Below are 25006 nucleotides of genomic sequence, written 5' to 3'. Positions count from 1 at the left end.
GGCTAGCAATGTCTCAAGACTAAGGTCACCAACTCACTCACGTGTGGTTTGACTAAGTTTACTAGACTTTGAAGTTACAAGTTCCCATGGGAGATAGTAGTTCATCGAGACAAAAAGGAATGTAAAAAAAAAACAAATTGGGTATTGGTAAATAGTAAACTTTTATTTAACATAACTCTCATACATTTAGACGCCTTCTAAAGAAGAAGATTTTTCTCATCGTCTTTGGTGGAAACCCAGAAAAAAATTCGACGTGTATTTGCATAAATTTATGTTTATTATACTTTTTTAATCTTTCTACACGTAAAGCACCCACACAATATTATGTAAGTGTATTCATCTGATTTACATAAATAAATAATATTTTTATCAGACGCCAACACCAGAAACGTCTACCCTTTTCACAATCCCTTATACACGATTTAAAAAACCGGTTTCTATATCGTGGATACTAGCCCTTTCCGTGCTCGCTTGTCTAACAACATGGATTGATATTAAAATAAATCGTAGTTTCCAGACAGAAAAATATAGATTATCAGCATTACTCTTCGTGAATTTAACTTTAGCAGTGAGTGTAAATAATACCTTAGTTTTAATGAGTTTTGAAATATGTGCACTATTAGTGAAATATATCACAAAGTTATCATAATACTTTATTTATATATAAAAAAAATATTATGGAATATCTATGACTGCGTGCCACTAATTTTTAAGCATCTGAATATATACTAAGTCAACAGTCAATTTAGTCTCTTTACATCAGTGAACTGAACACTCTTTTCCAATATATATATTCTATATTACTTTGACTAAATCTTCAAACGCATATTTTTGCTACTAAGTACTTCTTAAAACTTGCTGTCTCACTCAAATTTCGATTTTGTTCAAACCTTAGTATGAAAACAATTAAAATTGAGTAGGCTAGTTTCTTAATTATTTTTTTTGTATAAATATTAAAATTTTCCAGTAAGTGTATAATATTATTTTCTCAACCTAACCAGGTATTTAAAAATCTTATAATAGAAAACATTGTTAAATAATAATAGGTAATATATATAAATGTCTTTTTTCATAGAGTATAATAATTATTGTTGCTATTATTTTTATAACACTACTTTTGAGTGGGACGATTAATGACTATTTCTATGAGTAAAATATAACCATAATATATATTATATAAAATATTTTAATAATAATATTGTATATAATAATAAATATTAAAATATTTTTATGTTGAAACATTACACAAAAGGTCTAATAAATAATATACTGCCGTGAGAAAATAACAAATAATTGTGAATTTACAGATCACTCTTGACTTTTTGCATTATTTCATTTATCGTCAATGGTAGATATATTGATGGAATTATTATCATATCCGGAGAGATGTTTTGTGGAATCGTTTTTAATTGGCTTCCATTTTTTGAATATCTTATTCGATAATCTATCATTGGCGAAAATTGGAATGCGTGCACCTGCGAAGTAATTCTCAATTTCTTGCAGAGGTTTTCCTTCAGTTTCCGGCATAAGGAAATACAAAATGATGGCTCCAAGTATACTGCAGCATGTGTAAAACCACATAGCTCCATGAATACCAACTCCTACTTCTAAATCGTAGTATGTTTTCGTCACGATTGTTGCGAAAACGTAGGAAAAAGCTGCACCTATTCCACACGCCATACCGCGTCCACTGTAAATTAAAATAAAACACGTAATTGTTCAATGATTATACAGTATTATATGATGTTGTTTTAGTGACTATCACCGTTCATTCTTCATTTATACTATTTTCTTGATATTTCGGAGTCGTTGAAGACATAATTCTCAGTAATAACTATTTGGTGTATGAATTCCCATTCCTCTATGTACAGGAGTGTACAAGTTCAAAATTGGAAATGTTTTACCATTCTCGCATATTGTCAATATTACTATATTTGGCTGACAACACTGGGGTATTACAAATTCAATGGCAATACTTTTTTTCACCACCACAACATTCAATTTGTCATTCATTGTGAAAATTAAAGATTTTCAACTTCCTTTTAGCAATAATTGTAGTCATCGTCAAACTATTCTTCAACTGTATGGGGAAACTACGCCAACGAATCAAGTGATACGATGAGGTCATACGGGATTCCATGATGAAAGAGGAAAGTTAATTTTTAAACGACTTGCAAGTAGGTTGTTTAAGAAAATAAAATAGGAGTGGATAATGCTTTCCTTCAAAAGTCATATATTGCAACTGAATATAATACGCTTTTTACTATTTTACAAAATCCATTGCGCGATCAATACATAGGATATGCCTACTCTAAGACAATGGATGGATATTGAGTCTTTTTGGGTAGCACTCTTTTAAATTTCAAAAAAAATATTGCATAATCCATTTGCGTTTAATTAAAATTAAATTAATGACACGAATGTAGATTGTAATACAAACAGAATAATTTAATACGGCTTCGAAGGGATTTTTTTAATTCTCTGCTTTGCCATCTAGATCATTAAAACTTTACACATTGAACGCTACTCCAACCTCAGTAAATTTTCAAAATAATATGTTTACCATTGAAAATACACGCATATATTATACAGAAGTTTTCTCATTGTGAAAAATTAAACAACATAAATAAAGATTCCCTTAAGAATATTTTACTTATTATTAACTACTAGTAGTTTTAATTCATTTACATGTTAACTATGTAGCTATAGAGATATTTTTTTATTAAAATGTTATTATAATGATTGTATATTAAGAAAAAATGTTTCTAGCCGAAAAGGTACCTACTTAATATTTTTTATTAATTTTTTGAAAGCTTAATACTTTTTGAGGTAGAAGTAAATAGCGATAGAATAAATCTAATGATTCTGCATAAAAATAATTTAAATAGCTGTCGTTATTCATAAATTAGATATTATTTCTTGATAAAGTAACTATTAATCGAAAAATGTGGCGGACAACTGCTCTTAGACACGTGTGTAGCGAAATATGCTTATGTGACAGCAAACGTTTTTCAATCGCCCCTATTGACATTATCGGGATTCCAGTATATTTCAATGGTTTCAAATAACCTTCAAATTCAACAAAGTTGTATTTTATTTACATACATTTGTTGAATATGGTTCAATCGAACACATTATAGAAATCATTCTCAAGAATGCAAAACTAATTTATCTATAATTTCATGAAAAATAATACGCTTCTTTAATTATCTAATGAAAAAGTATTTGTATTACATCGCGTCCTACATAAATATCGTCATGTTTATTATTAAAATTTAGTTCATTCATCGTAGTAGATTTTTGGGTTTCCACCGTGTGTCCTTCTTTCTTCTTTCCTCGACGTTTCGGGCTCATAGCAGAGGCCAAGAGATGTATGCAAGAGATGATAATGGCCTCTGCAACAAGCCCGAAACGTCGAGGAAAGAAGGAAGAAGGACACACAATGGAAACCCAAAAATCTACTACAATAAAAAAAAATAACCGTGAAAGCCTCGAACATTATATTAGTTCATTACGTTTTCTATAATTTCATTAGGAGATTTTTGACCAATTCATAGTTTTATTATTTTTTATATTTATTTTAAAAAACATCGATTTTTATAAAACTATAAATTTATCTTGAAATTCTTTTTATTTATTTTCATTTTTTTTAATTTATCTAAAATTATTCTATCTATATTATTATATCTAAATTTATTTAAAAGTTTATCTTAAAATAAAAAATATTGTTCTTTCAGTTTGTTACAGATCAGTGATAGACGATATTTAGACTGATTCAATTTGTTTTAATACTTTTACTAGAAAAAATATTAGTGTATAAGTTGGACTGTATAATATGGTCAAGGAATAATCAATTTATTGACTACCAATCATAGCAATATTTATACCTTTTGATGCAATTACATTTTTTTTTCAATATAACACTATCTACAATATACTGATAATAATTCATTTATATTGTAGGTTATACTATAATATTATCTATTATTCACGTCAACAGATGGCAATGTTTTTAGTTGAAATAAATATTAAATATAAACAAAAAAATATATAATATAATTATAGACACAGCAGACAGTAAAAAGTATTTTATTTTAATTAATCTAGAATACTTCTTCGTTTAAGGCCATGCATTAGTTGAGGCACGGTCTTAAAAGATCGTCGCTAGGCGATGCGCGGATTGCGGGTGGCGGGTGAAAATGACGCCTGTCAAACGAAATATTAATTGTCATATAAATCCAACATACGTCCATTTTATGTTCTGTTTATTGTTCTACTAGTAACAATAATAATATATTCATTGACATGTTTTCTTTTTAAAGTAAATGGGTAACGTTTTTAGTCATCTTTACACGATTTTAGAATTAATTGACCCGTCGCCATCACGCAGCAAAGTGACGTGTTCCCGGGTCAACATTCTCTCAGTGAATGGCAGCGAGTCCAAAATTTCGTCGCGCGTACAGTTGAAAATTATTTGGCGTTTCACTGATGCGTCACCTTAAATCAGTTGCTCCAATATTATGATCTAATAAAAAAAATATAAGAATATTACAGAAAGTTTTCAGTCAATTATTTTTGAAAAATATTGTATCAATTTCATTACCGTAGTGGAAATATCTCCGAAAGCATCAACCAGGGTATAGTATTGAGACCAACGGTGGCTGCTAGATTCCAGCATCCAAATAACAACATTGGTAACCAAGCAGAGGATCCTGCGATAATTTTAGTCTTTTCGAAAGAACTCTCGTTTGGTAGTTTGATGTACGCATATACTCCCAAAATAAGAGTACAGATTGCAGCAATCAATTGAGAGACTAGACATAAAAATCTTTTTCCTAATTTTTTTACTAAGATCATAGCCACGATTACTCCAATAAGTCCTATAGCACCAGTAGCAACCTAAAACAGTTATATATGATTACATAGTTAGTTCTTATCGTTTAGCAAATTGAATACATTCTTATAAAAAATACATCTATCAATAGTGTCGATGTTAGTAATCAAAAACGGCGTAGGTGACATTTGTGAAAAAAAAATGGGATTAATAGTACCTGTACACGTACATGGATTTACTTGCACCAATACTATATATTTTGAACTATCGCGAAAATAGCTGTTTACACGTAAAATTGTTGCCTGTCTCTCCAATCTCATTCTTCAAGCATAAGAGAGACGCGTTGTTGTCATCATATGATGCTATTTGACAGATTCAGACAGGTTCTGACAGATTCAGACAGGTTCTGACAGATTCAGACAAGTTCGTAGTTAATCGGAAAATTTCAAAGTATTCTATGCGGTGTAGTTCATATTTCCTCCGGAAGGTTCGCCACTAACGTTCTACTGAGCATGCCAATTATTGCGTGAAAATTGCGAAGCTTCTGAACTTTTTTGATAGTGCATTTTCTTGTAATGGCTGCGCTAATACCTACTGTCAAAAGTAAATCCGTGCACGTGTAAACGAGGTATAAGTATATTACTTAGAATATTATTTTCACCGTCGCAAAAGTGCATCTGCCACGCATAAAAGTTTGTTTTATTTTAACATTCTATTAAAATGCATGTTTATTTCATTGTGGCCGTGGTCACGGTTAGGGCCGTTAATAAACTATCGTTACTTTTCTATCGATACTGATACAAGGTATTGATTGATACTGTTTCTTTCGATATGACGGCCTTAGTCGCAGGTTACTTGGTTACTACAAAATGCGGCCGTGACTTGAAAAAAGTTGGGTTACTAAAATATAGTATTACAAAGTAAGTACTTAAGGGCGGACGTGCTCGGCGTGGGTCAAAATTGAGCTTTTTTTCTATTTTCAAAGCATGATCCTGGACATACTTTAAACGTTGTAGATAATCTATTTATATAATTTTGAAGCCTATTATCCTTTATATTTATTTTAAACATTTGATGACTGCATAAAGTATTTTTATAACATAAAATAGTATTCTTTTAAACCTCTCGCTCTAATGTTTTAGAATATAGTCATATTTCGGTACATTACTGTGCAGTGGTGTTAAGATTTCTTACATTTATTAATTTTTAAACGCATTTATAAAACTATTAGTATAATTTATGACGAGATAATTTTAGTAAAATATTTACGATAAAAAATTATATTGATAATCTCTGTGATCCCAAATTTGACAAGAATTAGGCATTTTATTATTCAAAAAATCGGCAAGATTAACACATTTGAAGATAAATACTATACTATAAAGATAAATACTATTCGTAATGAAAATATACAATAAAATATATTTTAATATGCACATAATATATTTTGTTATATTCAGCAAATAAGTAAGTAATACATTAGGCTTATTTTGTGGAATTTAATACAATTAAAATAATTGTATTATACAATGAAAGTATTAATCAATCGATTAATACACAAATATAGTAGGAACTTCGGGTATATAATATTATTATTATTATGGCTTAAGTTATAAAATAGATACCTACTAGAATACGTTATCATAAAATATTTTGAATACATACTTTAGAAGAAATTTTGAACAGAGAAATGAATTTATCACTGTTAGAAATTGATAATTGAAGAAACCAATATACTAAGTTTGATAATACTTAAATTATATTTTTTTTGTCATTTGACCATATCCAGGATCATATTATAGGACTACACCAAGTGGAAGTTTGTATTAACAGATTTTTGATTTTACGAGAAATGGAATTAAGCTACTTGCTCAACTTATTAGATCTATACTTTAACTGCAAACACAGATTGAAAAACAATATGTGTATTTGCCAGATACAAGATTCGAATCCACGATAATATAATCCGACATGTGGGCCACTCATATAGATGTTGGTTAATTTCACCGTGATTACGTATGGCATGAAAGGTTTAACTATAAAAGCATGTTGCCCGGAATACAATGGATGCGGGTTTGTGTCCCGCTCCATACCAATAATTTTTTTATAATATTTTCTAATGTGTGTTTTTCTGGGGTATTACAAAATTATGTATAAGTGCATCATGGCCAGCATCCACCGTTTCCGTGCCATATTATTTAAAGCCATCATTACTGTTTATACATTAATTCATATGATGAATACTGTTACAGTATCTTCAGGATTCTTCCAATCACTATTTGCAAGCTTCTCAACCTTTTCCATACTATAATATTATAAAGTAAGTAGGTACTTTAAATATATCCCATTATCTCGTCAACCTAACGGACTTTGATCTGTCATTTGGTTTAATACTTGAGAGAAAGCAGATCATAGATTCGTTCAGTGAATAGGTATAATATAGTATTTTTATGATGTACGTAATTCCTTTCATTTTATTTCTGACGTGCATCTTTATCCAAACTACACTGTAATATGTTCACATTTTGAACATCGTTAAATGTATAAAATAAAATAATTTTATTTTTATTTTTTATTCGACGAGTAATTCACAACTTTTTTGAGAATGTATTATTGTTTATTGAATGTAGTTGGTATGTTTCTGGGATATTTTCAAATTATGTATGTATAAAATAATGTTAAATATTCTTTAATGATGACTTACAAATAATACAGCAACAAATGTTGCTAAAGGCATGGCCAAGCAACATGCTGTCGCTGTCCTCCAATCCATTACGAGCCCAAAGAAGTATACTACAAACATTCCCGCATTTGTGAACAGTTGAGAGTATGCTGTCAATATTCCTCTTAGTGATGGATGACTGAAATATATATTACAAAACATATAGGGGGTAATTAATTTAAAAAAAAATTAGGAACTGTCATATTGTATTGTAGGCCGTGTCACACATCTAAACTCGTCTCGGCCGCAAGACGTCAAATATGTCGATGTAATTTTTTTGGTATTCACAGTACACAATATGTATCTTTATGTACCTCACCACACAGCTCGAATGCGACGTTTTAGTATCGAAACTTCAAAGCAACCACTCGACATAGGGCGCAGGTATAATATCAAAATGTCACATCGGCACATAATATGCAGAAGCTGCTTTTTCATTCGTTATCAATGTCCCAGCGTGCCCTCGCTTGTGCGCGTGGAAGACAGTTGCAACACTGCGTCCGATTTTGATTTATGATCATTTCCCAGTCGAGATGATTTTCAATGTGCGGCCGGGCGAAGATGTGATCGGCTTAGAGTTTACGAGGGAGCTCCGATTACTACTGAAGCTCTGTACCGCACACGGAAAAATGGACAGACGTAGCATAATGATGCATACAGGATTATTGTGTCCATCAGGAGAGAGAATACTCCAGATGGTAGATATAGATATATGCCGTGCCTTCTTTTTTATTACGTGGCCCCAACTGATATCTACTTATTAATATAAAAAGAATTAAAGATCTTGTTTGTTCAAATAACCTTTCCTGCCAATTCCAATTTTGAATTTTCACGACAGATCAGCATAAAATTTACTTATTTTGGATTCCACTTTTGTTTTTTTGACTTAACTGTCAGAATTATTTTCATTTTGACATTTTGTTCTTATGCCTAGATGCCGGCATTGTAATATTGAATGTAATAATTATTGTTTTGTTATGTAAGATAAATGTATATCGATCAATGAAGCGACCTCGTGTCAAACCGGGTATTTCAGTTTGTACAAAATAAAAACAATACATGCTAACTACTTAACAACATTGTATTGTTCTGTCCGCAATTATATGTAATATATTATTAATATAAACATTATTCTGTCACATCAAAACATATTAATACGCGACCTTGTCCATTCGCGTGGTTTATCGGCTGCCGGTAATGATCCAATGAAAATTACCTGACATTTGATTTTCTTTTAAACATACATTTCTCAAGATCTGGCTATAAAAAAAACACTCTTGCCACCGATAAAGACATGTGAACAGCGCATTATATTTGTAATGATATACTACTATTCTAGGTAAGGTACCTATATAAATATGTAATAAAGCTAGCTGTGATTATAATTTTATAAATAAAGTTTTCTTGAATATTTACCTAAATACGTGACTAAACAGGACTTCAATGAATTATTGATGAAATTTGTGTTTGTTATTCATGGGGTTTTACACATCAATGGTTTTTTACAAAATAATCAACCTTATTTTTATAGAAATGATTAAGTTTGTTGTATGATGTAAAATATTTTTTTTATTAATATGATGTACCTAATTGTATTTTATTTACAAATAATTATCATGTGAGAATATGTTTCATGGTTTTTTTGAGTACCTATCTGTACATGTATACTTTTTGTTTGGAAAATAAGTCTTGGGAGGACAATCAATATATTCAACAAAACTGCTTCGATTATCGATATATTACATTTACGTGGACTGAAACTAGATAAATTTTATTTTCAAAATAATAATATAAATTATATTAAATTCTACAGGATTTTTAGTAAATTTTCAAGACTATGCCTGTGACGTGACTTATTTACACTATAAGTAAAAAACCTATAGAATGAGACGAAATTATCTCTTTCCTTCACCTTGGGAGTATTCAATAATGTTACTTAATTACATGGAAACCTTATTAATTTAAAACAAATAAATTATTTCCAATAATGTTTATGTATTATAAAATACGACTTGTCTAACTCTTTTGAAAAACCTCCACTATTCTTATTGTATTTTCACTATTCTTAATTTATAAACAGTACCGCTGGGCATAACATTAATTATATATGATATTGCATCTAAAGTATCATCATATTATTTTCAGAAGCAATGCATATTTTAAGTGAACCAAGAAGCCAAAGTATATTGACATCATGCGCTAAAAATCTAAAATTTCGTTTTCCTGACAATGTTTTTTTTCGTTATAATTTATGATGAAGTACGTAGGTAGGTACTCTGGAATAGTAATTATTTATCTTATAGTAATTCACTGTTTAATTCATAACTTCTTATTTTTTTAAATCTAATGAATGCAATAATATTGTGACCGTAATCCGTATTATAGGTAGGCACTAATACTAGTTATTACAAATGTCCACAATATATTGCATCGTGGGTCCCAGGTTCGAATTCTGCGTCTGGCAAGTACACATATTGTTTATCAAATTGTGTATGAGTCAGAGTATGGACCGTATAGGTTGAGCAAGTAGCTGACATCCATTTCTCGTAAAAACAAAATCTGTTAATACAAACCTCCACTCTGTGGAGGCCCATATGATCCTATTAGGATCGGACATGGTCGAAGAAGAAGATATAATAGTTTAGGTAGTACCCATTGGATATTAGAGAACAACTAAATCGTAATTGATTGTACATATATATATATATATATAGCTGTCAAATCAATTTATATTCTACGATTACCTCATATACTTGATTATTAATACCATAACTTTAAAATCTTTATATGCATGATGGTACATTTCTGTAAAAAACTATGTTATTCATAATATTTTTTGTGTGAATAAAATTGTATTTAAAAAAAAATTGTTTACAAAGTATTTATGTTTTTTTATTCATAGCTGCCATTTCTAAGAAAAAATGTGACGTTTTATAATAATTATTATCAATAAAATTATCAACGGTACTTAACCTATAATTATTAATTTGTAATTACACTTTTTCTACTGGACGCATCAAATAAATTTTCATTTACACAAAAATAGTATAATTTAATATAAAAATACAACACCGTTCACTTAATGGCTAAAATATAAGTCTTAAAACCATGTCAAGTTATTTACCTCATTTCACCAACATACGTCAACGTTGGCGCTTCCATAAACCCGTTTCCCAATCCAAGGAGTGCATTGGCACAGAAGAGAGTGGCGACATTTTGGGCAAAGTACAGCATCAACCAAGCAATTATGTGAGGAATGTTAACCACAAGTAATGATCTCTTTCGGCCAAGTGGTTCCAATATCAGTCCTGACAAAATGCTTCCAATCGGCTGGAGAATAAGATTGATACTACCTTTTAATATAAAAAATAAAATTAAAACAAAAATTAATACAGCTCGTATAAATAAATTTCAATCTTTTACCTGATTTATTTTCTCGAATGTTTGTGGCTATTTATCTTACATATCACTGTATCCCAGTAAATCTAACCATATGTATTACTATCGCTATATGGTACATTGATTCTAAATATTCGTGTCAATGTTTTTGGATTTGAGAAAACTGTTTTAATATATAATTTATTCCAATAATATGACTGATAAAAAACCAGTTTGTTTTTTGTTACAATCTTTAATATCTGCTACATGATGTAGGAAGACATATTTAACTGTCAACTCTCGGTAGAAAATATTACACATTTATTTTCAATTCGACCATGTCCGATCCTAATCAGATCATATGGGCCTCCACAGAGTGGAGGTTTGTATTTAACAGATTTTGTCTTTACGAGAAATGGATGTTAGTCACTTGCTCAACCTATTAGGTCCATACCCTGACTCACACACAAACTGAAAAACTATATGTGTACTTGCCAGACCCAGGATTCGAACCTGTATAATACAGATATTTTAATTGATTTAAGTCTTGTATTATTTCATTTGTGTCGTTTTTTGCGACCTGGATTTCACCTTTTGCTATCTTAAGGCACTATGCGCACTTACCAACGATAAATGCACACTGAATGCCTGAAACTTAATCTATTATAATTTAAATTCAAACTCCATCAAGTGCCCTCGGTCAATAGTATTACTTTTCTAACACAAATATAATAATAAATGTAGCGTCTACTTAAACGATATAATTTAATCGGTATCTCTTTCCACGGGTTCTCGATCATATTCGATTTGCGATCTTCTTTTATAATACGTAGCCAATAAATATGTGATCTTCATAAAATAGCTATATATTATAGTGAAGACAGCACATTGAAATATACATGACATTACAAATTACATCTGAATTATAAATCATCACATTTTCTCTCACTTGTGTCTATGCTTTCACGACAATACATTTAACTTTACTATTGTTTTTATTGCAACTTTAATAGTATACCGAAAATATTACTTTCAACCAAATTCTCTGATTTTCCAATGAATTTCCATCCTAAAAATAACCATTTTCACAGTTTTTTGTCGTGTAATCTTTTTCTTCATAAATTGACAATGCGGCAAGTTAAAATATCAACCTACCAAACCATGATGCTTCTAATACGGTCGGTTTGCAACCTTCTTTTATAATACGTAGGCAATAAACATGTATCTTTCCATCCTAATAATAACCATTTTCAACAGTTTTTTGTCATGTAATCTTTTTCTTCATAAATTCTCTTATGCTATAGAAATAAAAGTGGTTAAAATAACAACAATTGATATTGAGTTAATAAGAGTATGAAAGTTAAAAAATCAACCTACCAAACCATGATGCTTCTAATACGGTCAAAGATAGTCCCTCTTTCGCACCAAGGAGAGCTGGTATCACCAATGTTGGAATGCTGATTGCCATTCCCAGGTCAAGGAGGATCAGATTTTGTGCTGACCCAGCTAATATCTGCAATGTAACATTATATTTATCACAGTATCTCTGAAGTGAATTCAATAATAATTCCTTGCCTACTTTAGTACTTACATAATACATATTAGTATTGTTATATACCGCCCACAGCCACCGATAATTTCTGGACCTAAAAAATCCATACGAATACCTTCAGGTCCAATTGATCTGAAGCCGCTTGGCGTGATACTTACTTATTAACTCAGTAATAATTATAGCAAACGATGTCGTATCTTTATAGTATGACTGTATCACTAATGTTTTCTTTTGGTATGTTACCATCAGGGCTCTAAATGGACCGGAGCTTCGTTCCGCTTCATGAAATAACCTAAAATTATCGCTCCGTCTCGTTATTTTGACTATATATGCAATATAATAAAACTCTAACACACATATTTTTTTACAATATACCTACATATAATTAAATAACTGATAATAATAACAAGTTAATATTTTCGAAATAAATATTGAGCGCTCCGGTTCGTAAAACTGTTCATTTCGAGTGCTGGTTACCATAGAAACAAGTGTGACGCCAAGGCTAGACTTTGAAATAAAACCTATAAATACACACATTTTCTATCGTTGCTGTTTCCAAAATAAAATATGACATCATGTAAATATTTTTAATATACAAAAATATTCTCCACCTACATAGGTATATTTTAAACGTTTTAGACAATCACACCTTATGCACGGCTTTATATTATCTATTCAGAGAGGATTCAATTGAAATTTGAATTGTATTGATTTAAATTAAAAATTCTAACTTATAGTAAGAAAATCTGGAATAGCACTCTCTATTAAAATGAAGATATATATTATTTATATCTTGACTAAAAATAAAATTTTGCAATTTCTAAACCTGATTTAAGCATTGTTTTAAATATATAACTATTCACTACGACGTTAGCACACGTGTCAAAGAAAAAGACAACACAGATGAAGGTATTTGTTTTTTTAATTCAATTTACTTAAAACTAATTACCTACATTTAGTTCAAATTACTTCCGTAACTTAAAATATATTGTATTATTATGTATTATAAGGTAATGATATATTCCAATTATTGTATTTAGTGATCATATAAGTAAATCGTCGAACTATAAATATATTCATTGGTAATGTTTTTAGATTATATTCGTAATGATTACTTAACATACCTTAAAATGAAAATTATCGGAAAATTCTAATAAATTTCATGCCACGTATTTTGTTGCTAGACACCGCTAGTACCATTACGCTTTCATGAATTGTACTTATGGCTGTAAATATTTCAATAAATAATAATGTATAATAATATTTTTTGTTAGTTTGCAAACTTGAAACAATAATAATTAATACATTATTTATTAACTAATTAATACCTCATTATTATAATATAATGACTAATTACATTAGCAGATAAAGATGTCAGATGGTTTTAAAGTGTATTAGAAATTTAAATTTACTTTTTTTTCCAATTGATAAAATCATTCTGGTTGCTGATGATGAAATAAAAAAAGAATGTTACAATGAAATGAATATTTAAAAAATGATGGAAGATTAAATATTAGGTACATTAACTATGTATTGTCTTTATCTCATAATTATAGTATGATTTTATTATCGACAATGTTAATAATTTTCCAGGAAACATATTATGAAGAAAATATATATTCAATCATTGAAACAGCTGATTTCTTATTTTTCACTTTATAGATAACATAAAGTTTTGTTTAAGATTAGATAGATAAAATGTATACCAGTATGAATGACTTCATGGACGTTTTTATGATTTTTAGGCAATAGTTTTTTAATAGAAAATTCTGACAAATACGAAGCTTGCAATTTGAGACATTTTTTTGATAATTTACAATTTAAACTGTATTAATTAATAAATATGTATCTGAAAACATTAAAAAGAAATATATTTTTTATTTGAAGTCAAAGATAAACTAAGTACTTACAATAAATTTAAAAATAAAATGTGAATTTGTTAAATGATCCCAACTTATTATTACATATTATTTTATGGTTATATTTATTATTCAAATTTAGTTTATCAAGTTTTCTATGTTGTAACGAAGAGATTTCTGTTTCATTATTTTTTATTAAAAAATAGATAAATTACTTATAATTGTAAAAAAAATGTTATAAAATGTGCATTTGTTAAAGGATGACATCATATTATTAAAAGTTATTTTATTAAGTTTTCTATGTTGTGTCTAAGAGATTGTTGACTAATTCATAGTTTTAATATTTTTTATATTTATTTAAAAAAAACATAGATTTTTATAAAAATATAAATTTGTATAGCTTGAAATCTTTTTATTTATATCAAATCTTGTCTAGGTATGTTCCCAATATTGAAGTACAAGTAACATCGAGTAATCGTAACTTTCTCTAAAGTCAATTTATCTAAAATGTTGTATTATTTTGATTAAATAATTTTATGTGAGTTGTTAATTAATAAAAAACTTATTTTTAAATTTAAAAACAAAATTCGGGGAAAAATCCGGGATCTAAAATCAATAACATTACCCCAATATTAATCGTAGCCTGTGGCGCCGTGGATTTGAACAATGTATTAACCTATTTGTCAAATACTAAGTAAATAGAAATACCTACCTGAGAAAAAATCGATTTAGCAGATAGTGAAGTTTTCCCTCCATCCAATGTTTTCACCATTTTTTTAAATCCAATATCAAAAACACTTTAAAATTACTATCAAATAATTTTTATTTTACACAGTTTAAAATCGATTACTAACTCTGTCATAGTTCTAATGCACAGTAGTTGTGTTGCTAAGCTAAACACAATATAGTCAGGACGTAATAAAAGGTGCTTCAAAGGTAATCATTATCTATACTAAAACGTCAATAGAAATGTCCAACCGATAAGACATAAGACATAAGTACGCGTAGTCAGTTTAATGTAATATTCATAATCACGACCACTCTCATTGGTGTTAACATTGTGACTGATCTGGTGGAGATGGATAGATATACTTATACCATAAGTATTTGCAAAAAAAAGTATTCAAGAGAAAGTAAACACATGCAGTGTTGCCATATCTACCGAGGTATTACGTCTACTAATATTTCAGATAAAAAACATCGAATTAACTAGTATTTTTACTGTTCGAAAAGTGCTATTATACCTACAATTACTTTTATATGATATTATATTAAGGACATACATGTTTGAAACGCTATTTTTTCAATCATCATAAAAAATAATATAGGTACATTCCATTTGAATGACAACATTATATTTTCTACTAATATTTATGAGTTAAAAAAACACTTCACCGAGTATGAATTTTGAAAAAATCATCTGGCAGCACTTGCTTTTAGTAAAACGTATTTCTATTACGAAATAATATATATTATTTGCAATTAATAATGAATTCAACGTAGGCATCGCTCACCAAATGTTATGAAATTACCAGTATCCAGTATAATTTTTAATTTTATTAAGTCTTGGGCAAACGTGTCACTTGTCATGAGGCTATTGGTTTCAAAGTAGGTTACTTTAATATTTATTTTTATAATATTTTTCTAAATTCTGATTCTCCAAGTAGGTAGACTATAACGTCCAGCTACATTAGTAAAACAATACCCAGCGGGTCTATTCTATGCTTATCGAAATAAAATATATGACTTATAACAATTAGAACCAACTTATTGTAATTGTTACACCAAGTGCTAATACTTTGACACGAACCTACACTAAGTTTGATAATAGCTATCACTTTATCACTTTAGCGGTCGATAAGTATAGAATAGACCCAATGTTGATTGCTAAGTTGGTTCATCAGCCGCTATTTTTCACCGACTTTACTATATATTATAAATATATTAATTTATTTTTTTCTCCTTTGGCTTTTCTAATTATTTACTAATACCTTTACAAAAATACAATACTCTATTTGTACCTAGTCCTAAATGTGCTTGATATTTTTTTGCGATTATCTCAACATGGCGGATTATGGAGATAACCGATATGAAACTAATTACCACACAATTACCAGATGGCAGTACCACCTGTCAACATTCTTAGTTCTGCATTGAAAACATTTTGATTACAATTATTACATTTAGACTTTATTACTGCCTTACCTATCCGTTAATATGTCATATATAAATTGTGATGTCGTTTAATACTTTCTATATACTCGATAAGCATAGTACTCCACTGTAGGTGTCTGTCAAACTATTATGAGAGAATCTTTACATTTGTTTTCTTTTACGATTCCTTTATTTTCGTGTCACTTTATTTTCCAAATTCAGAATCTGCGTATACGTGTATCTTTTCTTTTATCTTACCCCATTTAATACGGCTTCTCCTTATCTCGCTCTGTCGAACTCACATGTTTTTTCTCATGCGTTACAGATAAATTAAGAAAAATAAGTATACATTATAAGGTAATTCACCATCCCAGAACTATTATTTTATGGTGCGATTTACTACTTTTGATCAAGATTCAGGTCTCAGTGCATAATAATATTAGTTTATATGAAAAGCTAGTACCGACATACGGAATAATTCTGGGTAACAAAGATTTACGCCAATGGATTAAAATACGATATGTGTAAGTACCTAATACTCTCCATAGGTGCCACTGTAGAATTATTTTGCTATATCAGTCACTAAAATCTAAATACTGCAGTTTTTCCCCTGTCCGGCAACCCGGCAATCGCCAACCCATTGCGTGCTTTTTAACCTAGTCATCGGTGAGTATTCATGGTATGTATGCAAAAAGATAGTAATGCCATTAATTAAAACCACTTTATTTGAATTACGTATTTATTTTTTTCATAAATCACACATTCAATATAAATAAAATATTTCATATATTAATGTTTTACCGCTATTCTTTTACCTCTCAGTGCTTTTTATTCAAAAAATATTAATAATATGTAAGAGGTAGACAAACAAGGCTTTGTTGGTAAATAAACTTACACTGTAGGCACCACAAATCTTAGAACTTTCGGTCTGATATAAAATTATTAATTATCGGATCAAAAATTTACATTTTAATTAATTTTCGTGGGTCAACAACAACCACTTTCATTCGATATTTAAATTATGGTAAATAGTCATTACGCAATAGTCATTGTCAGTAATAATGAAATTGCTATGAAAATATTTGTATTGTAACAAGGCTATTACAATATCATATTATTTTGTACAACTAAAAATAAATACTTATAACTATTTTATTCATCAATAAATAATACAATTAATATGGGTGTCAAGAAAATAGTTTTATTTTCGATATTAGGCACTAATATCATTAAATAAAAATGCTTACCTCTTTAAAAGGATAGCACAATTTTAGCAACTGAGTTATAGTATAATAATATTATATTATTATATAAATTTTCTAAAGTCAAATAATCTGCTTATAAAAATATTAAGTACTTATTGGCATTAACATAATAAGAATTCCACACATCAATAATAATGAAAGTATTTTTCTATACTAGTGTCATATTCGTACCATTACAGCCAAAAATATCAACATCGCGGGAAACAACTTTTTAAAAACAAGTGTCTTTTAAATTTAATATTCGTGATAGATGCAATTGTGCATAAATAAAACTACATGACATTACAAATTCATAAATTTAATATTTTTAGTTACTTAATTTGAATGGATATAATAGTCTTGAGCCAAGTTATGTCAATCGTGAAGTTTATTATATTTTACTGGGTAGTTACTATTATTTCAGATGGATTTTCAAGATTTTCAGACAAAATGCTATCAAATGGTTTTTCAAGCACATTTTCGTTAAAAATCGACGTTTACTTTTCGTTAGTTTTAATGCAGTTTAGCGGGACGCTCATTTATATAAAACTATCTGCATTTTCACCGCATTCCACCCTATTTCATTTAAGAATAAAATTGAACTGTATTTATTTTCAAAATATTGATTTAGGTTGTAGGTATGTATACCAAACAACTTGTTATTATTTGTATTAATTTTGTTACGTGATTAAAGCGAATTCTCTACCTACCAGGTACACCAAGCGGAAAAATACGAAATTTTCAATTTGAAACATTTTTTTCTCACCTCAGAGCTCGACTTGATATAAAAAAAATGATTTAAGTTATACCTACGCATGTATATGAAAATCGATGTTTTTAAAATAAAATAAAAAATAATGAAACTATGAATTAGTCAGAAATCTCTTCGTTACAACATAGAAAACTTGATAAACTAAATTTGAGTAATAAATATAACCATAAAATAATATCTAATAATAAGTTGAGATCATTTAACAAATTCACATTTTATTTTTTTAATTTATTGTAAGTAGTTTATCTTTGACTTCAAATGACAAATATTTTTCTTTTTAATGTTTTCAGATACATATTTATTAATTAATATAGCTTAAATTATTGTAAATTATCAAAAAAATGTCTCAAATTGCAAGCTTCGTATTTTTCCGCTAGGTGCCTCTGGTAGGTAGAGGATTCGCCTTTAGTATGCGTGAGAATTGTCATTCAGTCTAACGTGCATTTTATTTCTTAACGAACAAAAATAAAAAAGAAAATTATAGTGCCCTATATTTTTTTCTTCACATTAAACAAAATCAGCTTAACACAGTTGCACAACTGATAAATTAAATATTTCATGGATACTATTTCATAATTTTATGGCACAACTTGTTAAACCTTAAAACAGTGGTTTTCAACATTTTCGTTTCACGGCGCTTAGTGTATAAATATTATTCCAAGGCGCCCTGATACCAGTTGGTGGGAAGAATGAGTTATGTTGTTCACATGATCAGTATCTCAAATGTTATATTCAACTAAAATTTAGACAGTGTTACACAGACCGACAGTGTTGAACAGACCCTAACCGTTTTTAGTCTCAAATTGTATATAAACTCATTAGATGGCTAGAGGTAAGTACCCACTTTTATTATTTCAATATTTTAAATGGTTTATTTTTTTTAATTTTCATGTACACATCGACAAATATGTAATAAAATCTAACCTGATATTGTAGGCCTGCTGCAAAAGTGAGAGAAAGGGAAGATGTGAATCCGGTGCTTTAAATTAACACTTCACTTTTCCGTCACCGTCACGCGGTATGTTCTTTGTACTGTGAGAGAATACTTTGACGATGAGTGCAATGAGTGCCCTAAAAAATTGATTTTCGAAAAAAAAATCGAAATTTTGAAATTAAGTATTTATTTGTGGTGATGAGAGACAAGTGAAGCTTAGTTGATAATGCCTCAGTATATTCAGTTAAATATAATACATTTGTTCAATATGGGGAATGACAATATGATAGTGTAGTAGATCTCTGCTAGTTTTGATACTGAATAATAAAACACAGGTTACTTGATGTTGGACATACCTGCCTTTAACCTTATCATTAATCTTTCTAATCAGATGTGGTTTTGTATATCATTCTTTAAATAAATATAAAATAAATATAAAATATTCGTAAACTCCGAGGATTTTTCATTAAGAATCTGCATACATGAACCGAGTCATACACATTCATAAAATGTATATTTTATGAATGTGTATTTTTCCATTAGACCATTCCATTAACCATTTTTCATGAATAAACATAAATTTACACATTAACAGAATTTTGGACATGTTTTAGTGCTTATAATTAGTTTTGCATTAGTTAGGGCCGCAGGCAAAACATCTGTTATCTTCATAGAATCTTTTTTCACAAGTTTCGTTATCTACCGTGCAGTCACTGACCTGCTTGCCAACATCCAACATTTTGAAAAACTTCACGTTAAACATTTTTCACCTGCTTTTACGAATTCTCGCGAAATTCCGTGAAACTCCGGTTGGGAACTACTGGTTTAGATTAAACAAATTTCCACCATATCCTGTAAACATGACTATTCAAGTGTGACTTTCTTTTCGATAACCTCCTTCGATGACCTCATCTCGCTTCTATTAAGTCCCCTAACTAGTATAGTAGGTTAATTAATATCTACCATTGTCATTAATAATAATATCATTAATTAATACGGTATGTAGATAATTTTACAATTTTATTAACAATGCAATACCTAAAGCAGTGATTCCCAACCTTCTTAATTTAGCAGAACCGTTGAGACATTTTCTAGAACGTCGCTGAACAATATCAGACAGTGACGTTTATTACTAAAATTTAGATTCCTCAATTTGTAATTCAAACCTTAAATACTGCATTGTTTAAAAATAGGTCACTTTAAAAAATTTTTTCTATATTACCTACAAATTTGTTTCAAGTTTAGCATCAGGATACGTTTCATGAAACCGCGGTTAGGAATAACTGATTTATATCTTCAAAATAATGATGAAGCCATTCTGCACCATATTCTTTACGTTATTATATTGACGATACAATATAAAATATTGTAATACAAGTATTAACTGTTGGGATTAGTTTAACGTTTTTCACAATCCACTGTCTGATTTGATTGGCCCTTTATAAACACCGATTTCTCCATCAATAGTAGCCACATCAATTGATTTATTATCACGTCCAGACAAATTCTGATGTGGGCTATTTTTATAACCTTTCCATTTTTTGAATATCCTCTTTGATATTCTGTCATTGGCAAAGATAGGTATTCGTTCACCGGCGAAGTAGCTCTCAATTTTCTCTAAAGATTTTCCTTCTGTTTCCGGCATTAGAAAGTACAATGTGATGACTCCGATCACACTGCAGCAGGAATATAACCACATGGCTCCGTAGATCCGAACCGTTACTTCCAAATCGTAGTATGTCTTCGCTACAACTGTGCCAATAATATAAGAAAATGCTGCCCCTATACCGCAGGCCATTCCACGTCCTCTATAAACAAAAACAAATTAATTCAATGTGTATGTAGTACTACTAATAAAAATAACATCTGGTGACGAAATTTTGAAAAACGTAATTTACTTACTTGGCTAAAATATGTGGCAATAGATGGCAATATACAAGTGTCTCCAAAAGAAAATGTATTATGTTATGATGCCTGTTGTCGTGGTAGCGCATAATATTGTGAAACTTTTGTAATATAATATTAATTAGAAATCGATATAGATAATGATCATTTAATTATAATCAAATAAATGTTAATTTATAAATAAAAATTACAATGTTTACACAACTGGTAATTTATCATAACATCATCGTGCATACTATTACAATAGGCATATCAATGTTTTGAAGAAAACTTATCACGTGAAAACAAAATGAATCGAATCTGGTAATAATTAATATACAGGTAGGTATATAAAATACAAAGTATGTTTGTTGAAAGTTTGCATATTTTAATTTATTGTTCTTTTGTTTGACATTTAGACCCCTGAGAATAACAAGGTTCTATTCACCAATTTTGTGCAAATCCAACAAATCTACTTTCTTGGTGGAAAAGGTTCCAAATTTAATACAGTATTCATTAATTTATTTCTACATACCAATGCCATCTAGCGTTTAAATACGGAGATAGAGATTGCTTAGAGTTAATAATTATGACGTCGTGTCATAATATTTTCTACTCAATTCTCTAGATAAAATAATATAAAAATCTTTAGCAACTTTAGCAAAGTGTGATGTTAGACACAATATCGTTTTCAATGTAGAGTAACAAGGTTCCGTGTGATTTTATCAAATTCATGGATTTCATATTTGAAACATTAATTGATTCTAAATTATACATAAATTATACATTTATCATATTTAAATAATAAAAAATACATTATAATGATTTTAGGATATAGTATAACGGTTTGAATCTTTGGAGTTAATTATCTCAAAACAATTTCAGTGCTAGATGGGGACCATGTTATTCTCACGGGTCGATTTACTGCCGTTAAAAATACTTCATTCTGATATATTGCAGTCCTAGATAAAAAGGTCATTTTGATTTTGAAAAGTGAGAAAAATGTAAATCGATCAACCAAGCTAGTGATAAATATATATAATTGTGTCTTCGTTTGTTTGTTCCTTCCAAATTTGAATTTTTACAACAGATTTAGATAAATTTTGCATATTTTGGATTCACTTTTAATTTGTTGTTCTTTTATTTGACTTTTACTGCTGTCATATTATTATTGTATAGGTACCTACAGTTATTTTGACATTGAAAATGTAATACAATTATTATTTTGTTGTAAGTATTAACGAAGCGACCTTGCCCGGTACCTACTTCAGGTATTTATTATTATAAATTAAACTTTAATTTATGGACCAAAAATGATAGATTTTCAGTCGCTTTCAATTATTAATATACTTACCTAATAACAACACTAAAAGTATTTCTTTGGTCAATCTGGAAAATTGTATTCTAAAAATAATTATCTTATTGGCGTGTATTAATAACATTAGAATAATATGTATAATATTTTACCTTAGTGGAAATATCTCTGAAATCATTAGCCACGCCATACTGTTAATCCCAATGGCGGCAAACAAGTTCAGCGATCCAAAGAGTAACATTGGTAACCAAGACATGGATCCTGAGGGTGTTGTTATCCCATCGTAGGAGCTTGCATATGGGATATTAATATACGCAAATATACCCAGGAATATCGTGCAGATTGCACAAAGGAAGAGACTCGATATCGTTAAAAACCTTTTCCCTAATTGTTTCACTAAGCTCATTGCGAGAAATGCTCCAAGAATTCCTAATGCACCAGATGCCACCTGCAACAATTGTATTATAATTATAATCATCCCTTATATGAGCCATCTATTTCCAAATGCCTACCGATAATTTTAGTATTCAATAATTTATTTTGGTAAATGACACAATACAGGCGCGCATACAAGGGGCAGTTTTCACCCCCCCCCCTCCCCCCAAGACCGAAAAATAAATCCTAAATATTTAGGCGAATGGAAAATTAATTCTTATTCATCTTCATCAGGACCTCATGACTGAGGATCGTGACCCGGATAAGTTGGTTCTCGGGTTAACGGGTTGGTCCCTCTCCTCCCGACACATTACAATCTACGACACGCAAGGCTAAAGGTTTTTCTAGTAGGTATAGGTATATCTAGAGTGTTTTCAAATTATGTATATTTAATATAAGTATATAAAATAAATATAATTGTTATAAAATTATTAGCAAGTGCAAGTACGTTGTAACGGAAATTTTGAGTGATCCAGGCATCGCTTAGTATTAGGCATTTAATTGATGCCTTGATTTAAAACACAACAACCGATAGACCACATTAACGTAAATTGATAAGTATTTAGTACTTAGTAAGTACTAGTTAAACATCGTCGTAATTAAGTAGAATGCCCATAGCTTAATAATTGGTAAAGTACATTGTCGCAAATCCAGTGGTTACAGGCTCAAGTCCCGTCGAGGTTCGTATTATTTTCAAAATGATTTTTTCTAGTAGGTACCTATATATTATCTGAGGTGTTTATTCATAATAAAACACTTGAAAAATATTACGGGTAAAATTGATACATAATCAACACCCTTTTCATAATGAATAAATGGACCCAAATACATATAATACAAGAAATAAAATATATAATAATATGCTACTTACAGCTGCAACATGTCCATCGATTGCCATCCCAAAAGAATTGAAAACGTTAACCATGTTTGGTCTTATTCCCCATAATCCGGTAGTTTGTTGGAATAAGAACATCAGAATAACAATCGATAGAGGACGCATAATTTCCTTTCTAAATATATCATCAAAATGTTTTTTGATTGCGTTTGCAATTCCTCTTTTCCGATGGGTACAATTCGTGATATTAATATCTTGCCCATTTGACTGTAGCTCGTCACAATGGTGACATTTCACGCTTTTTTGTTGGTAAATTACCAATTCGTCGAATTCTTCTTGAACATTGGACGGTTCCGTCCATCCTCTCACCCAACACAAAGCTTTCAAAGCGTCTTCTTTTCGACCTTTCGACAGGAGCCAGATTGGCGTTTCAGGTATCTGTAAAAAAAATATTAATAAAATATTAGATATCATAAATAAATATAGTATTATTTATATCCATTATTCTAATTATAATATTAAAATTAAAGAAATATCTATTTTTCAATCGACTACAAGAAGAATATTTCAAATTTTTGCCAAAACGTGTTTTTCTCTTCTCGTCGACAACGTTACATTCTGGGGCGTAATTCAGCTTCACCACAACAGCTCTACATTGATCCTTGTTTCTCGTTACTCTCTCGCTGTGTATGTCTTCCTATGCGGCTCCAACCTTACTCTATGCTGTTCACTTATGTCTTATTTGGCACATAATTTGATCTTTTCCTCTAACCTCTATTATTCCTCCAACATTTTTTAGTTGGAGGAACACTTGCAACATTTAGTGAAATCTCGGGTAACCCCTGTCAGATTGACACATGTTGGGTGAGACAATAGAATGTTGGATGTCCTCTTGTTGGTCATTGCTTAACATTGCCTACCTACCCACTGTAGTTTTGTGACTTCTGATAATTAGTTTTGAATTTTGACAGAATCAGACTGTCAAAGATTTTTTGCTTCATAGATTATTGTAGGTCTTTTAATTCTGTAAATACCATGGACATTGAAATAATTAGCTGGAGCAACATTCAACTTGATACGGAATGTCT

General features: G+C 29.7%; 2 protein-coding genes across 3 annotated transcripts in view; both read right to left on the bottom strand.

Moving 5' to 3' along the window:
- Positions 1 to 1332: 1332 nt before the first annotated feature.
- On the bottom strand, positions 1333 to 12417 carry LOC147065506 (facilitated trehalose transporter Tret1-like). Its single transcript, XM_085956998.1, has 5 exons — positions 12312 to 12417; positions 10681 to 10909; positions 7539 to 7695; positions 4604 to 4899; positions 1333 to 1690 (listed from the first exon to the last, which is right to left on the bottom strand). The coding sequence occupies exons 1-5, from the start codon at positions 12400 to 12402 to the stop codon at positions 1333 to 1335; spliced, it is 1131 nt and encodes a 376-aa protein (XP_085813124.1). The 5' UTR covers positions 12403 to 12417.
- Positions 12418 to 19403: 6986 nt separating this feature from the next.
- Positions 19404 to 25006, bottom strand: part of LOC147065505 (trehalose transporter 1-like protein) — a 40363-nt gene continuing 34760 nt past the window's right edge. For both annotated transcript variants that reach the window (XM_085956313.1, XM_085956314.1), the window contains exons 5-7: positions 23955 to 24356; positions 22801 to 23096; positions 19404 to 21257 (exon numbers count right to left, since the gene is read on the bottom strand). In XM_085956313.1, the coding sequence (XP_085812439.1) occupies positions 20858 to 21257; positions 22801 to 23096; positions 23955 to 24356 (1098 nt within the window). In that variant the 3' untranslated portion in view covers positions 19404 to 20857. The remainder of the gene's footprint in view (positions 21258 to 22800; positions 23097 to 23954; positions 24357 to 25006) is intronic.

This window comes from Rhyacophila brunnea, unplaced genomic scaffold, assembly GCF_057557595.1.
Source record: "Rhyacophila brunnea isolate RB1 unplaced genomic scaffold, BYU_Rbru_1.0 scaffold_6, whole genome shotgun sequence".
In the NCBI taxonomy this organism is placed as follows: domain Eukaryota; kingdom Metazoa; phylum Arthropoda; class Insecta; order Trichoptera; family Rhyacophilidae; genus Rhyacophila; species Rhyacophila brunnea.
The sequence above is the reverse complement of the archived record's forward strand: the minus strand, read 5'-3'. Positions and strand labels throughout refer to the sequence as shown.

Coding starts and splice junctions, on each gene's coding strand:
- LOC147065506 (XM_085956998.1), bottom strand. CDS start 12,402: ATGGCAATCAGCATTCCAACATTGGTGATACCAGCTCTCCTTGGTGCG. Junction 10,910..12,311: donor ATTAGAAGCATCATGGTTTG/GTAGGTTGATTT, acceptor TTATATTAAAAG/GTAGTATCAATCTTATTCTC. Junction 4,900..7,538: donor CATTTGTTGCTGTATTATTT/GTAAGTCATCAT, acceptor TAACTGTTTTAG/GTTGCTACTGGTGCTATAGG.